Source organism: Phodopus roborovskii, unplaced genomic scaffold (genome assembly GCF_943737965.1).
Source record: "Phodopus roborovskii unplaced genomic scaffold, PHOROB, whole genome shotgun sequence".
Classification (NCBI taxonomy): Eukaryota; Metazoa; Chordata; class Mammalia; order Rodentia; family Cricetidae; genus Phodopus; species Phodopus roborovskii.
In genome coordinates, this window is record NW_026126540.1 from 20,172,978 (window position 1) to 20,188,404 (window position 15,427).

At 32.9% G+C, this 15,427-nt stretch overlaps 2 protein-coding genes across 10 annotated transcripts in view; one reads left to right on the plus strand and one right to left on the minus strand.

Moving 5' to 3' along the window:
• Kirrel1 (kirre like nephrin family adhesion molecule 1) overlaps window positions 1-15,427 on the minus strand; it is a 1,148,154-nt gene that overhangs the window by 398,134 nt on the left and 734,593 nt on the right. The window lies entirely within an intron of this gene.
• Window positions 1-15,427, plus strand: part of Lrba (LPS responsive beige-like anchor protein) — a 552,647-nt gene that overhangs the window by 162,840 nt on the left and 374,380 nt on the right. For all 6 annotated transcript variants that reach the window (XM_051199359.1, XM_051199362.1, XM_051199361.1 and 3 more), the window contains one exon: window positions 11,804-11,868. In XM_051199359.1, the coding sequence (XP_051055316.1) occupies window positions 11,804-11,868 (65 nt within the window). The remainder of the gene's footprint in view (window positions 1-11,803; window positions 11,869-15,427) is intronic.

Below are 15,427 nucleotides of genomic sequence, written 5' to 3' on the forward strand. Positions count from 1 at the left end.
AATTTGTGTAAAATGGAGATTCACAATGATTCACAACTTGAATTTTGTCAGGATGGAAAATATCATTGGGCAAAGTTCCCTTTAAGAATCAGATTCTGGCTTCAAAAACTACGCTATGTTTACAAGGTGATAGATTTGTTCATTACTCGATCTTACTACTTAAAATATACACATTTATTGAAACATTTGCACATTTAAGTACATACAGTTTATGTTATTTATAACATTGTGCATCCTGTTGAAACAGAAAAAACTTAAGATTTAAGATCATCAGATTTTCAGGTGGAAGAATGGCTTACATCATGGTTTCTATCCATAGCATGTCTTTGTAATTCTCTGATATACCAGCTATCCATTAGCATATTGTTAAGAGTGTTGATAAATATTTGAAGATTACTGAATTATTATGGATTGAAAGTTTTGCTCCTTTTCATAACCAAAGTCATTAAATCTTTGATAGGCCAGTGGGTTATGACTCAATACCTATGAGAAATTACTACTTTGTATGTTTCTTATATAGTATATGTTTAAAATATGACACCAGAGTTTTATGGGTACATGTAGTATAATGTTCAGATAATTTTAGTTCTGAAGATATATCATTTCATTGCATAAATATATATCTTACTTGCTCATGATGAATGCCAACCAAAAGTGTGTGATTTTACAATTGTTTGAAATTAAACTTGAACACTGAATTAAAATCTCATTTTATATTAACTGTGACACTTTTTTTCAATGAATTACATAGTATTAAGTTTATGGTTGTTAATGTGCAGTATAGAAAACTCCAAATAGTTAAACAGCAGGAAAGTTTTCTGCTTTTAGTTAAAAACTGCTGTTTTCTGTATGGCCTTATTTACCACATGTTTAATTCTTAATGTGTGTGCTGTGGGACTGTGCATGCAAAAGGCAGTGCAAAGAGCTCTGCTTCTGAGTCTATGGCTGTTAGTTGCTACACAATAAAAAAGGCACTATTTTATTGGGTTACTTGTAATTAACTTCAGCACTAGACATCTATATAAATCATTGGTAATCTGTTTTCTTTAGATTTTTATTTTTTTAAAAACTGAGTTAATGTACTTGTTTCTGTTGTTTTTCTACATATGGATTGAAGGTGTAATTGCTTTTTGGAATTAGTCTGTCACAAAACAACATAGATGTGCTTTGAAGAAATGATTGAGGCCAGCTAATGATTTTTATATAACATTTTACAAAGATTTGTTACTGGAATAAATATTCAGAAGTAACATTGCTTTTTTGTGAAACTTAATAAATAGTGATTTTATTCTTCCAAGTCAAAAAATGTCTAGACATTTGAACATTTAATGTGACAACAATTATTAATTAGAAAATATTTATACTTTTTATATTAAAAAATTCTGGCAAGGTAAAGACATCCAAATATATTAATTCCTGTTTGTCAATTTATAGAAAGTATTTTAATTTTAAACCATTTTAAATTTAAATATTCAAACCTTCATGTATTATATTTTTTGCAAATATTTGACAAATACCTGTTTATATATTGACTTAGACTTTATTTTATTTTATAGTCATACTTTTTATGATTATTAGTTTATAATGTAATAAAAATTATAAAACGGAAACCTTTTATAAAAATTAAGTCTAAAGAAACATTTTGATTATATATGTCTGGTTGAGATAATAGGGTATATTAATCCAAACCAAATTTGAAAAAACAAACCGTGACTGTCTGTGGAACATGGTTGTTTATCTGTAGGAGAGGCTATGGAGAGGCATGGCTTAACAAGCATGTTAACTTCTATAATATTAAAGTCTTAATTTGATGATTGTGAAATGAGTGTTAAATGTACTGAGGGTGGAGATGGGAGCCATGAAGAAAAATGGATAGGTCATGAAACTAGTGCTTTAAAAAATAACTTGCTTGGTAAGTACTTTTTATTACATTGAGTACATTAGATGGCTTAAAAATGTTTAAAAAATAATTAGCCATTTTATATAGTTGTAATTGATGTCTTTCATGCTCTCCCTCCAGCAGTCTTTAATGAACCCGCCTTGTAATTTCAGTGCAGGCTTTGAGATTCCCTGAAGACTTGACTTCAGACCTCAAAGGGCAGGAGTTGCCATATGTCTGGAGAAGCAGAGTTGCCGAACAGACTGACCATGTACTAATAGGACACATTTGTATAGCTCCTGAGTGTGGATCCCTCATAGTCTTAATTATGATCATCTGTTGGGAGTTTGTAGCTAGAAAAGGTTAGAACAACTTCTGCTATTTATGAACAGTGGAAGATACTAACAAAGTGGTGGTGAATTAGGAAATTATTAGAAAATTATTATTGATCGAAGAATATTTTTAGACATACTTGAAAATAAATTAATATTTAATGTGCTTGAGCACAACTAAGTTTTCAAATTGAGAATTTCACATAGTTATATATTTATAACAATTAAGTCTTTTATTACATGCTATTCTGATCTTTTGCAGTTTAATAATCTTTACAGTTTACATATTCTGTGAATACTTTAAAACTATCCAGTTCTTTGTATGTAGGGCTCCACTTGCTGGTTTGTTTGTTTTCTTTTTTTTTTTTTTGTAACAATTATAAATTTTTTCCTCAAATTTTAATAGAATTCATTTTCTCTCATCTTTAATTTTACTCATAGAACTATATTATGCTTTTATATATAAATGTGTTCACAAAAATGAGACTAGCACTTTTCAGAAGGCAGTGACCTGTTTTCCTGTCACTGAAGGACATCTGCTCTGACGAATCAATGAAGTAGGGCTTCTCCTAACAGCTCTGCTGCGTTTCTCCCTGCATGTGCTTATGGCAGAGCAGTGTGTTAGATGCACTGCTGAGAGTGCTGACACACAGGCACATGCTGCCGAAAGCCCTGCTCTGCACTGAAGGCTACTATACCTTCACCAGGGACAAGTTTGACTCAGTTTGACCTTTAGGTTTGTGTAAAATATTATTCAGTTTTATGTGCATTATTTCCTAACATCTCCTTTCTGACCCCTTCCCTTGACTCGTGACAGTTTTTTTTTTTTTTTTTTTTTTTGTCATCTCTTCAGGTCATTCGAACTATAGCAATCTAGTTTGATTCTTTTCTTTTACAAAGGCAGGTAACTATAAAATTTAAAAATTTCGTGTGGGCATTCATTAAAACAAAACAAAAGAAAACAACAACAACAACAACAACAACAACAAAAAAACCAAACAATCCCTAGCTAAGTACAGTGTCACTGCAGTTCAGCTCCACAGGAGTCTGAGAAAGGGGGGTTGCTTGAGGTAGCCTAGACAGCATAGAAACATGGCTTTAAAAAAAGAAAACACTAAGCCTTATGATGTAGCTTGTAGCCCCAGTACATGGGAGCCTGCTCAGAAAGAGGGATTAGGAGTTCAAGTTCAGTCTTGGCTATATAGAGGTGTGAGGCCAGCCTGGGCTACATGAGATATTACTAAACAAATAGAAACAAAATCAGCACATGGATACATATGTGCATGCTCCCTATTAAACAAATGAATGTATCCATAGACACAATGAATAAAACCCAAGCCAAATAACAAAAAACAATTAACAAAGCCAAAATAAATTAAAACCCCTAAGAGTTTTTAGAAGAAAGCAAAATAGGTAATTATGAGTTTGGGTGTTTGTTAATTTAGTTTTTATTCCTTTCCTTTATTTAAACCATGTTTAATTCCAAACTTCAGAGCTTATTTTAATGGATAATATTTTAGTATTCATAAAAGTTAAGTTTATTTTCATTTGATAAGATAGAATATTGACCTTAGAAAAACAACAAATACTTAATAATCAATTTTCCCCAGGATAATAGTTTTTTATTTAAATTTGAAATAAGCTTGTTGTACATGTCAATCCAGTTCCTGCACCCTCCTCCCCTCCCCTGGCCCTCTCCTAACTGCCATCCCATCCCCTTTCTGCTCCCCAAGGAGGGTGATAACTTCCATGGGGAATCTTTAAAGTCTCTCACATCATTTGAAGCATGGCCTAGACCCTCCCCTATGTGTCTAGGCTGACAGAGTATCCCTCTATGTGGAATGGGCTCCCAAAGTTCATTTTTATACTAAGGATAAATACTGATCCACTACCAGAGGCCCCATAGACTGCCCAGTCCTCCTATCTAACACCCACATTCAGGGGGTCTGAGTTGGTCCTATGCTGGTTTCCTAGCTATCTGACTGGGGCCCATGGTCTCTTTGTTGTTCAGGTCAGCAGTTTCTGTGGGTTTCTCCAACCTGGTCTTGACCCCTTTGCTCATCATTCCTCCCTCTCTGCAACTGGATTCAAGGAGTTCAGCTAGTGTTTAGCTGTGGCTATCTGTGTCTGCTTCCATCATCTACTGGGTGAAGGCTCTAGGATGACATGTAATGTAGTCATCAATCTCATTATTGGCGAAGGGCATTTAAGGTAGTCTCTCCACTATTGCTTAGATTGTTAGTTGGGGTCATCCTTGTAGATCTCTGGACATTTCCCTAGTGCCAGATTTCTTTTAAAACATATAATGGCTCTTTCTATTATGGTATCTCATTTTTTGCTTTCCTCTATTCCCCTGACTCAATATTCCTGCTCCCTCATGCCCTCCACTAATAATCAGTTCATAATACATTTGTATTTTCATAATTTTGGCATGAGTATTCAGGAAACTTAAATGGTTGTCCTGTTATTTGGTGGTTTTCAGCATAATATGAGATATCTATTGTCTACATAGGCAAATGTGCCTATATCAGGGCATATATATGCATATATGGAGATATAAGAAGCAGTCAGGAACCCTGATCCACTCATCTTTGACCAGGGATGTTTTATTTTGTTGTATGTCTCCACAAGCCACGGCCTGTGATAACACCTGCAATGGTCTCAAACACTGACAAACGTCCTGTTCAATTACTGGACAATCTGTGTCAAGTATACCTAAACCACTAGAGCATTTCTTTTTTTGTGTGATTGATGGAGTCTTTTGGGCACTCTCTTCTATTTGCATTGTTCTGCTTTAGCCTGCCTGAGCTTATTATCGTATCCTCACCCCCACATAAAGTTTTTCTCTTGTGTGCTCAGCACCTGTGGTTGTGCCACATCCTGTACTGCTGGTTGACCTGTCTCACCTATGATAGATAATGGCATCCTACCTACTACAGCATTTCCATAGGCATTCCTGACATTAGTTATAAACAAAGTAGCCATATGGAGATTACAGTAGGTGTTTATATGCACCCATAGACATTGTAGCACACTCAACTGATGTATGCCATGATGCCAGTAGACAGTCTTTTATTGAAAACAGCCTATAAAATTGGTAAAGTCACCTGACTTGCCTTTTATATAAAGAACAATTAATGGATAAAAATTAAAAAATTCATTAAAAAACAAGGCAACACAATAATTGCTCGTAGAGTAACAATACCCTCAACATACAGAACTTAAGGAAAAGAGAAATTGGCAACTTTTTTTTTTTTTTAGAGAAAAGAGTTTTTAAAAATATTCAAGGAATCAGAACAAATACAAAGAAATGCAAATAATTCAGTAAATTAGGAAAGCATTTCATGATGTGAGTGAAAAATTGATCAGTGAGTTAGAGTCTATAAAAGAGTAAAAGATCTTGGAATTGAAGAACTCAATAAATGAAATTAAAAAAATACAATTGAGATGGTTGGCAACAGGCTGTAGCAAGCAGAAGATCTTCAGAGTTCAAGAGTTATCTTTTGAAATACTTGTCAGATTAATCATTGAGAAAAGAAGAATGACTGTAGATACTATGAAAATGAAATTCCTCTCAGTGTGGAATGTGATGAAATTGTCCATTTTCTCCATTCTTATTCAACACTGTAATAGAAATCCTAGCCAGAAGGCAAGAGGAAGAGGTGAAGGGTACCTGAATAGAAAAGGAGGACGTACATTTTCCATTTGCAGATGGCATAATTTTACATGCACAAAACCCAGAGTATACCAATATTTATTAGAACTGATAAAATGTAGGATACAAAATTAAAATATTGTAGGATACAAAAATCAATAACATTTTATATACCCATATTATGTTTAGAAATAAATGCCATTTCAAATGGTTATCATAAATAGAAGACAAAAACTAAACTAAGCTTAATCTAATAAAAATTATAAAATGTTAATTTAAAATAAAATGGAAATGAGAATGGGTAACAGTTATTTACTTCTCCATTTTTTTTGCAACGAGTTATTTTTTTTTAGTATTTCTAATGATTCCTGAGTGGTTTGTATATTAATAATAATTTTCCTTATAGCTGTGCAGTAACCTCTCTTTGTTACATGGAGCAGGTTGAGTATCCTATCATGTTGTAGAATTATTTCATCTAATGAACCTACATGTTGATGGATCTGGGTGTATGTGCTTTTAACAGGTACCTTTTCTGGTATGCTGATAGGAACCATGGGTAGCTATATTGTTTCCTGTGCTAGGGAGTACCATTGTAACCTAATATTCTAGCCTGTTGGGGGATATGGGGTGATGTGACAACCATCTCAGCACCTTTGGCTCTTCTGCTAATTGCTGTTAGCTCTTTATCTTGATGCCTTCACCAAACTATAATTCCAGTCTGGGTACCGTTAAGCTGATGGTTATTAGATCCCGGTACAAACAGGTACCCATCACAGAGTCAAGAACTTTATTAAGTATACAATTTAAGGGGTGAAATGTGAGAATCAAAATTATGTTTTCCATTTTAGTTACTATGCCTAAGAGATACATGAAAAAAAAAATGCCTCTGTTCTGTAAGCCCTTTGACCCCAAACAGTTCCTGAAATGCTAGAGGCTATTGTTTATGGGAGATAACAAACCACTAGTTTTCACTCCTCTAAATAAGTTTCTCTGACATATCTGCTCCACATGTGCTTGATCACATTGGTTGGGAGGTATGTGGGCAGGAAATGTATCAAGATACTCTTCTCCCTGATTGGACATTAGCAGGAGGTACACAAGCAGAAAGTACATCAGGTTGTATGCTGCTCATGGGAAATGTGGTGAATTATGGGTTTTGTTTTTTTAAGCCCCTGAAAAACATGACTTGGTGCCATTTCCTGGGAACCCAGGTATGGACCTGGCCAAAGCCCATTTTCCTGGCCAGTACTTAATTAAAACTTACTTCAAATTTGACTAAACAAACAAGCAAGCAAACAAACAAAAAACTAAATTGGATACCAAAGTCCAGAGAGAATTCCATGTTCATTTATTGTTACAAAAATCTAGATGTTCATATTATTGAAAAGATTATATTTATCATTCACAAAAAAAGATAAGAGCAATCCTAAAATTGACATGCAAACTCAAATGACAATAATAAACCAGTTCAATGTTGAGTAAAAAACAGGTATAGAACTAACAATAACTGACCTGAAATTAACTAAGTTTATTGTGGACAGAATAACACAGTCTTGGCTTTAAAATTGGCACAAACATCAGTGAAACCGAGTAGAGAGCCCACATAGCTACTGTCAACTGAATTTTTCCAACAATAAAAACATACTGGAGCAGACTGTTTTGGTTAGTATTCAATGCTAACAAAACTGGATATTAGTTTCTAGACAGATTTGAGTAGACATCTGTTTGTCAAAATGTACAAAACCCCACTGAAATTGGACTAAGCACATAAATATAATACTTAAAACCCACAAACTGCCATTAGAGAATGTAGGAGAGACTTAAATGTTTGTGTGTAGTGTTGTTCTGGGGAGAATAATAGGCTAGCCAACCAACAACTACAAAAAATAGATAAGTATAATCATCTTAAATCACAGTGCCTTCCATTGCCAAGAGAAACAGTGATAGGTGAACAGATGGCATATGTAGTGAGAGAAAATGTTTGTAAATTGTTACCTGACAATAGATTAGGATTTTGAATATATAAGAATCTGTAGGAAATTTAGCAGGAACTAGAAGCATAAAAACTAAAATCATCTGACTATATTCTTATAATCTCAGTACCTGGGAGTTGAAGGCAGGAGGATGAAGAGTTCAAAGCCAGCTTTGATTAAATAGGGTATTTTAGGCCACTTTGGGCTCCATGAAATCCTGTTTCAATAAAATAGACATTCTGAAACCAAATTTAAGTCATCGAGGAAATTCACAAATTATTTGAATAGACATTTCTTAAGAGCCAGTTTCTAAAAGTATATAAAATGTTTAGCTTATGAAACATCTTGTAATTATTCAAAAAGTTAAAAGTTAATTTAGAGATAATGCAGGTCACAAAATAAGATATTACTGCAGTGATTATCAAAAATGCTGGTTTCTCAATGTAAATTAATAGGAAAAATTACTTGTAATGAATGTCGTCAAAATGTGGCCTGTGCTTTTGAATATGCTGATTTTTAGGAACTAATATTATCTTTTTCATTTGCAAGATACAGGCAAAGTTGTATAATACCTTCAAGAAATATGTTTTATGAAACTTAATTTTTAGAAAATGTAATCTCAGGATATTAGATTTAAATTAATTTAAATAAATAAATAAATAGCATATCGGTTTATTTTTCTCCATGTTGGAGGAACAGAGAGAGGAGTCAAATAATATCATTAATGAGGACTTTATTTTCTCAGAAAAGAAATTCTTTACTAAAACAAATGCTTGACATTTTGTGGACTTCTGGTAGTCTTCATGAATATGCTTATATTTCTAGTCATTGCATGACTTCAGAGCATTAGTTACCAAAGATTGTGTCTTAGTGAAAATTGATTTGGCAACAGTTATGGTCTTAGGATGTGATAATCAATTAAATATAGCTTAGGCACAGGTATGAAATTATTGACTCTGCTGCTTTTTGAGTTCTTCCTCTTGAAAGTGCTCAAGTGTGTTTTGAAATTACTTACTTGCATTAGTGGTTGGATTTGAGGCTTTTAACGTGTTTTCATCAGGACCTCTGGGGAAAGGATAACCAAGACCTTTAAATGCACATTTTGCATCACTATATAATTGTAAATGCTGTGATGAAATATTGAAATAATCATGAAAGATGATGACCATTAAGCTTTTCTTTCAAATATTAAAACTCACTAAAGGTATATTGAACTGTGGTTTATAAAATTGTTTAGACTAACGCCTTGTTGATAATTGTTTCTGAGTGAAGAAAAATACCTTCATGCATGATGATTAATGAATATTCTTTTTAATTTTGGCAACTTCCACAAATTATTGCAGTGAGTGTTTTATTACACAGAAAGTGTATTGAGTTTGAACATTGGGATTATCAAAAAAAAAAAAACAAAAAAGTGAATGTTTTCTTTTACGTTTCAGTTTCCTTTTCATGAGCATTGTTTATTCTGAGTAGATTTCTTTGCCACTTATTATATTATTTCTTTTTCCTTAACCAAAACAACAACCAAAAAAAATTATAGATGCTATCTGTGTGAACAAGAAGTCAAGTGATAAATTTGATTTTTTGAACATCAGCAAAAATTGTAATTTTCCAATTGTCTATATACCTTCTTGTTTAATTTGTTTTGTTCTATTCTTGACCTTTAAAAATAATTTCTAAGATAACCATTAAAGTTGTACATTTAATTATAACAGTTTTATGAATAATAGTATTAAAATTTTGTTTTATGTGTTTTTTTTCTCAGTCAGAAGCCTAAGTATGCACTTTATTTTTAAATGACTTTAAAATTAAGTATAATCATTGTAGCCAATTCTTGATCTGATTTGTTTTTAATAGTATTTCATTTGATATGCCAATCTAAATTTAGGTCGCTGATATTTTAATTGGTAATTTTTATAGTTATAAGCACTAATTTTAACATGTGTTTGGTCTAACTTTAGTAATGCTTTTTACATTTTTTTAGAATTTAAATGACATTTTATAACTGTGTTTTGAGGTAAGAATTCATGTGGGCAAAAGTAAAATCAAATTTTATTGAAAATATAGACAAGCATTTGCTTATCTTTTCTTTATAAGAAATTTGAATTATGTAATAGAGTCTACTTTGATTTTAGTTTTGAATAACTTAATATGAATTTTAATACTAGACAATACTATCAAAGATAAAGCACCTTTGAGAGTAGATTTTGATTCAGCTTGAATTTCATGGTTCTGTGTTGAGTAAGTGTGACGTGTGGGGCCCTCTGCCCTGGATATAAGGGGTTACCTACAATTTCTGCATACCCTCATCTTCTTGCTACCTGAGAAGAGCCATGGGTGTGCTACTTGTCTTTCTCTCTAGGATAAATTCTTTTGTGTAATTTGATTGCTTTTAGTTAGATTACATGTTTGTTAATTTTATTTGACCTGAAGAATAGGACTTTAAGTCAGACTGAAATAATTGTTACACTTGATTGGCTTTGTATTAATGAAAGAAATGTAGGGTATCTACAGTCTGTTTGATGGCAACTGTGAATTTTGAGAGAGTACACTGTAGACTTCTTTTTCACTTATTCCTCAGTGTTAATAAATATAGAATAATAAAATATACCTGGAATAGAATTTTCTTTTCAGTTGTGTTTTTCATGACAAACTATAGTGTAAAATTTCTAAGGCCATATCTTCTTTGTGTCAGGAAGAAAATAAGTCTATGTATAATTACCTGTTTTCTTTTGTTTTATTTTTAAATAATTCATTACCTTTTCCCCCTTTGGCATATCTAGTTATTGGATGTCTTTGCATGTTTGCTGTTTTTTCTTTTTTTTTAAAAAGTAGTTATTTATTCTATTAGTATATTCAAACAAGCACTTTTGGGAAAGATTGAATCATTAAACACATCATGGCTTAGTTCTTGGACTTTTCAAAACACAATGAATTTTGAACAAAAGTAGTTACAAAAAATTAAAAAACAGAAATGTACACACATCCATATGCAATTAGTTTGAAATTACATAGAATTTAAACCATTTGGAAAACATTATTTGGTTGATGATGAGCAATGGTAAGTAGCTGAGCATAATCTTTCATTTTAGATTTCAAGAGAGAAGAAAGAATAGTTGAACAATATTATATAACTTATAATACAAGGGACTTTGAGAATGTTAAGAAAAAAATACCAGCTTTTTTAAAGATATGTATAGCACATATATATGTCTATAGAGATGTACATAGATGGGTAGAGCACGATGGACAGATATGGACACATGGATGCATAAACATGGATACATTCACTGACATTTCTCAAAATATTTCATCTCATAATGCCACTTCTTATTGTATTAATGCTTATTTTACATAAGTTTTGAGAGTAAGGATTAAAATATTTATTTGAACATGCTCTACTAATTGATTTCTATCTTTTTAATGGATATTGTTTTAGTGGATAAAGTTAATATATAAATTTTTAATGGTTAGTGAATATAGTAGGAAATTTATACCACTTATTGCTAATTTATATGCTGTAAATTATAGTTTCCTAGTTTATAACTGTTCATATTCCAATTCATATTCTCTATGTTATTAGTAGTTATTTTGGGCAGAGTACATTATAGTTATTAAAATGTTTGTGCTACTAATTCTCTCTTTATTATGAAGTATTTTTTTTTTTTTTTTTGCTGCTGTTGATCCTGACTCCTGATTATATCAGTTTAGCTAGTATATAATGGTGTGAACAACAATGGCACGAAAAATATGTAACTGATGTTTTTGTTTTACTGAAGCAAATGTTTACTTAATAAAATGTAACCTTCTGTTTCAGTTTCTGTGTTGAGTCAGCAGCAGGCATTGCATACCTTTTCCTTTAAGAGCTAAACAAAACTGAAATTGATGCGGAAGGTGTCTTTTGTTATGGCATAGAAGAACCAACCAAGTATAGTTTCCTCAGCTATTTTCCTCTGTTTTTTAGGAGTGGCAGAATTCTATTCAGAAGAATGCAGGCCTTGCTTTTATTGAACTTGTTAATGAAGGAAGGTAATTTATTTTATAACTATTTTTATTTACTTTAAAATAATTCTTTTTTTCCATATGAGCAGATACTTGGTTCTATATATATTGATTTTGAGTCAGCAATATTTTAGTGATTACTAAATTTTGCCACTGTGTAATAATTTTATAATCTTATTGGTTACACTGATGAGATTCTGGTTTTTATTTTCAATAATTGTGTCTGAATGTAACAAAATCAAACTGATGTTTTTATTTTGTATTTGTATACGAAGCCATATTTGCAACTTTCTCTAAAGTTTTCATGTCTGTGTTTTTTCTCTCATGTCATAGTCTTGCTATGAGGAAGAATAGCACAATTTAGTGTGATATTATGGGGTGAGAAAGTGGGGTTGGTGATCAGTATGATTTCCTCTTGAAATGAAATAGAAAAATTTAAGAAACAATAGAAGCAATGACAGTAAAGAAATGAAAAGGGAAAAAATTTTTAAGAAAGTCAAAGAACTGCTGGAGGTATACCATCACTGATCTCAAATTTTGTATAGCAATAATAATAAAAAAACAACATGATATTGGCATAAAAAAGACACAGTTATCAAAACAAATACACAGCTGGACAATATACAGAGTGAAAGACCTTGTAGCACTCAGGGCTAAAGGAGATATCTCCATTAAATCCCTTTCCTCAGGGCTCAGGGAACCCTGTGAAAGATAAGACAGAAAGATTGTGATAGCCAGAGGGGGTGGAGTATAGTAAGAACACAAGGCTTTCTAAACACAGCAGGCCTGACATACATATGAACTTACAGAGATTGTATCATCAGGATGTGCTTAGTTCTGAACCAGATGGATTCCCAGCCCTGCGAGGAGAAGTAGACACAGGCTCTAAACCAGAAAGCTTTGTCTAATGACAACTGCTTCCAAAGGGGAAAAATTCAATTCTTCAAGAGTCTCACTGGATTAGGGGTTACAAATGGGTCCTATGGCCAGGCACCATATCTAGCAATAGATAGCCAGCATAAAACAAACTCAGTGGCATGTTCTGTTCTCATAAGGTTTTACAGGGCAGCTTTTTTCTTTTCTTTCTTCCCCTCCCTCCCTCCCTCCCTCCCTCCCTCCCTCCCTCCCTCCCTCCCTCTTTCCCTTCACCTCACGGGTCTTTAGTGTATATAGTATGGCTTCTGGTTTTGCCTTTTGACGAGAATTCTTGCCTTAAGACCACATGTGTCTTTGCATCTGTATGTGTATCTCATGCTCTTTCTTTGGCTATTTTTCTGCTGTTTGTTTTGTTTTATTCTGGTTTACTTGTTTTGTTTTGTTTACTTGTTTGTTTTCTAAGAAGAGGCAAAAAAGATATGGAGTTCCATGGGAGAGAAGGTGAGGGACTCTTTAGAAAAGTTGATGAAGGAAAACTAATGAGGTTATATTGTATATTAATCATTTGTTTTCAATAAAAGAAAGGTAAAAAGAGCATGAATGATTTATAACGTAGAACAAATGGGGAAACCAGAATGATGAGTAGGTTAGTTTGTGTCTATTTGTGATAGCTGAGTTTGCGTAAATGGTCTTAAATTCTTAAAGTATAGATTAGAAGGTTGCTGGTTTTCCAGAATGGTATTCTAATCAAAAGTAATGTTTCAGGAATGCTTATTTATATTGCTTAGCTGATCCCATCAGTATAGTAGCTTAACACTGAAAAATCAGGTAAAACTTAACCAAAAAATACAAGTACTGAGATATATTTTCAATGGACAGTATTGTTAAGTCATAAAAACATTAGAAAATGGTTATAAAATGATATTTTGGTGGAAAACATCAAAGTAGTGGAAACAATAGCTGAAACATTGTGATGTGTGAATATTTATTATCTTTGGTATTACCAAACATTTTTACATCTTTCAGTCTGTTTCCTAATTTATTCACTATTTATTATATTCTGTATCAAATTGTTCTTAACTTTGAGGACAATGCAGTAAACAGACAATTTTGTTTTTGTGGGTTTTACATTCTAAAAGGCAGTAATAGATTATGAACTATAAACAAAGTAAGTTGTGTGATACATGAATAGTGACAAATACCATGGGAAACGAAAATATAGAGCAGAGTAGTGGATGAGATACTGTTAGGGATGGTTTTAAAGAGAGAATAAATGATTGGTTTGCAGTTTAAAATACTGTGGTCTTATTAGGACTAAATGAGAAGGTGATATTTGAGCATGTATTCCAGGCATGTATCATAGGGATATGCACACTTGGTTATTCTCAGCTAAGAGAACAGTTACTATACAGTGTGAACTTTTCTACCATGTCTGAAGAACAAAGTCAGCCTTGCAAAAATAGTGATCAAATAAAAGCAGGAGAAAGAAGGTCAAGAAGTAATATAGTACAAAGTTTTGGGGAACCTTAGAAATTATCTTGTGGTAAATTCCATTATTGAAAGATAATGAATAGAGGAGGAAGACTTTCTCTCGTATGTTTTGAAAGGATCATTATGGCTTATGCAGATAGAAATTGGAGAATGGAAGCCAGCAGGTCAACTGTAGGGCCATGTAGTAATTCATCATAATGGTTAGTTAATCTACAGTATAACAGTAGGAAGAAAAATCATGGAAAGTGTATGGATGTATTTTTAAAGATGTAGTAGGATTTATAATTGGTTAGATAGGAAATATGAGGAAAAGTTAGTGAACTCAAAAGTAACAAGAATTACTCCAGATTATTCCAGATTTCTGTCCAGTGCCACTAAAAGCATGGTGTTTCTATCCAGTGCATGCAGTGGGCTTGTGGATGAAGCAGTTATTAGAGAAGGGATCCAAATGGAAATTGTGATTTTGACTCAAGAATAGGCTTTCAAGTAGACTTGTTAAATAAAACTAGAGATACTAACCTAGGTGTTGTAAGCACATCAGTGATATTTATTGTCCCTGGTCAGACTGAATGTAATCATTAGCATAGTAGGATGATGAAATTTGACCAATGCTATGGAATATTATTTTAAGATGTGTTTGTTTAATGATGCAAAGATGTGTTGTCTTCTTTTATGTTGCATTTGTTTAACTCTGAAGCTGTGTCACTTTGCTTGTCTAAAGTACCTGTTTGGTTTAATAAATAGCTGAACAGTCAGTAGCTAGGTAGGAGAGAGTGATAGGCAGGACTGCCAGACAGAGAGAATAATAGAAGAGAGAGAAGAGGGAGGAGCGAGAAAAGAAGGAGAGGAGGATGGCAGGGGCCAGCCACCCAGCTAAACAACCAATCATGGAGTAAGAAGTGAAGAAAGCATATAGAATAGAGAAAGGAAAAAGCCCAGAGGGAAAAGATAGACAGGATAATTTAAGAAAAGCTAGCCAAAGGCTGGGGCAGTCATAAGTAAGAATACTACTCTGATTTATTTGGGAGCTGGGTGGTGGGCCCCCAAATAGTAATAGTTAAAACAACAACAACAAATAACTATAGATCACTGGCTGTAGTACATGAAAATTGTTATGATTTAGTTTTTTTTGGAGAGCATAGTTTTAAGAACACCCTTTAAAAGTAGATTCAAAACAATACAGGAGTTGAGAGGGAATCTGAGACAATGAATATAAACT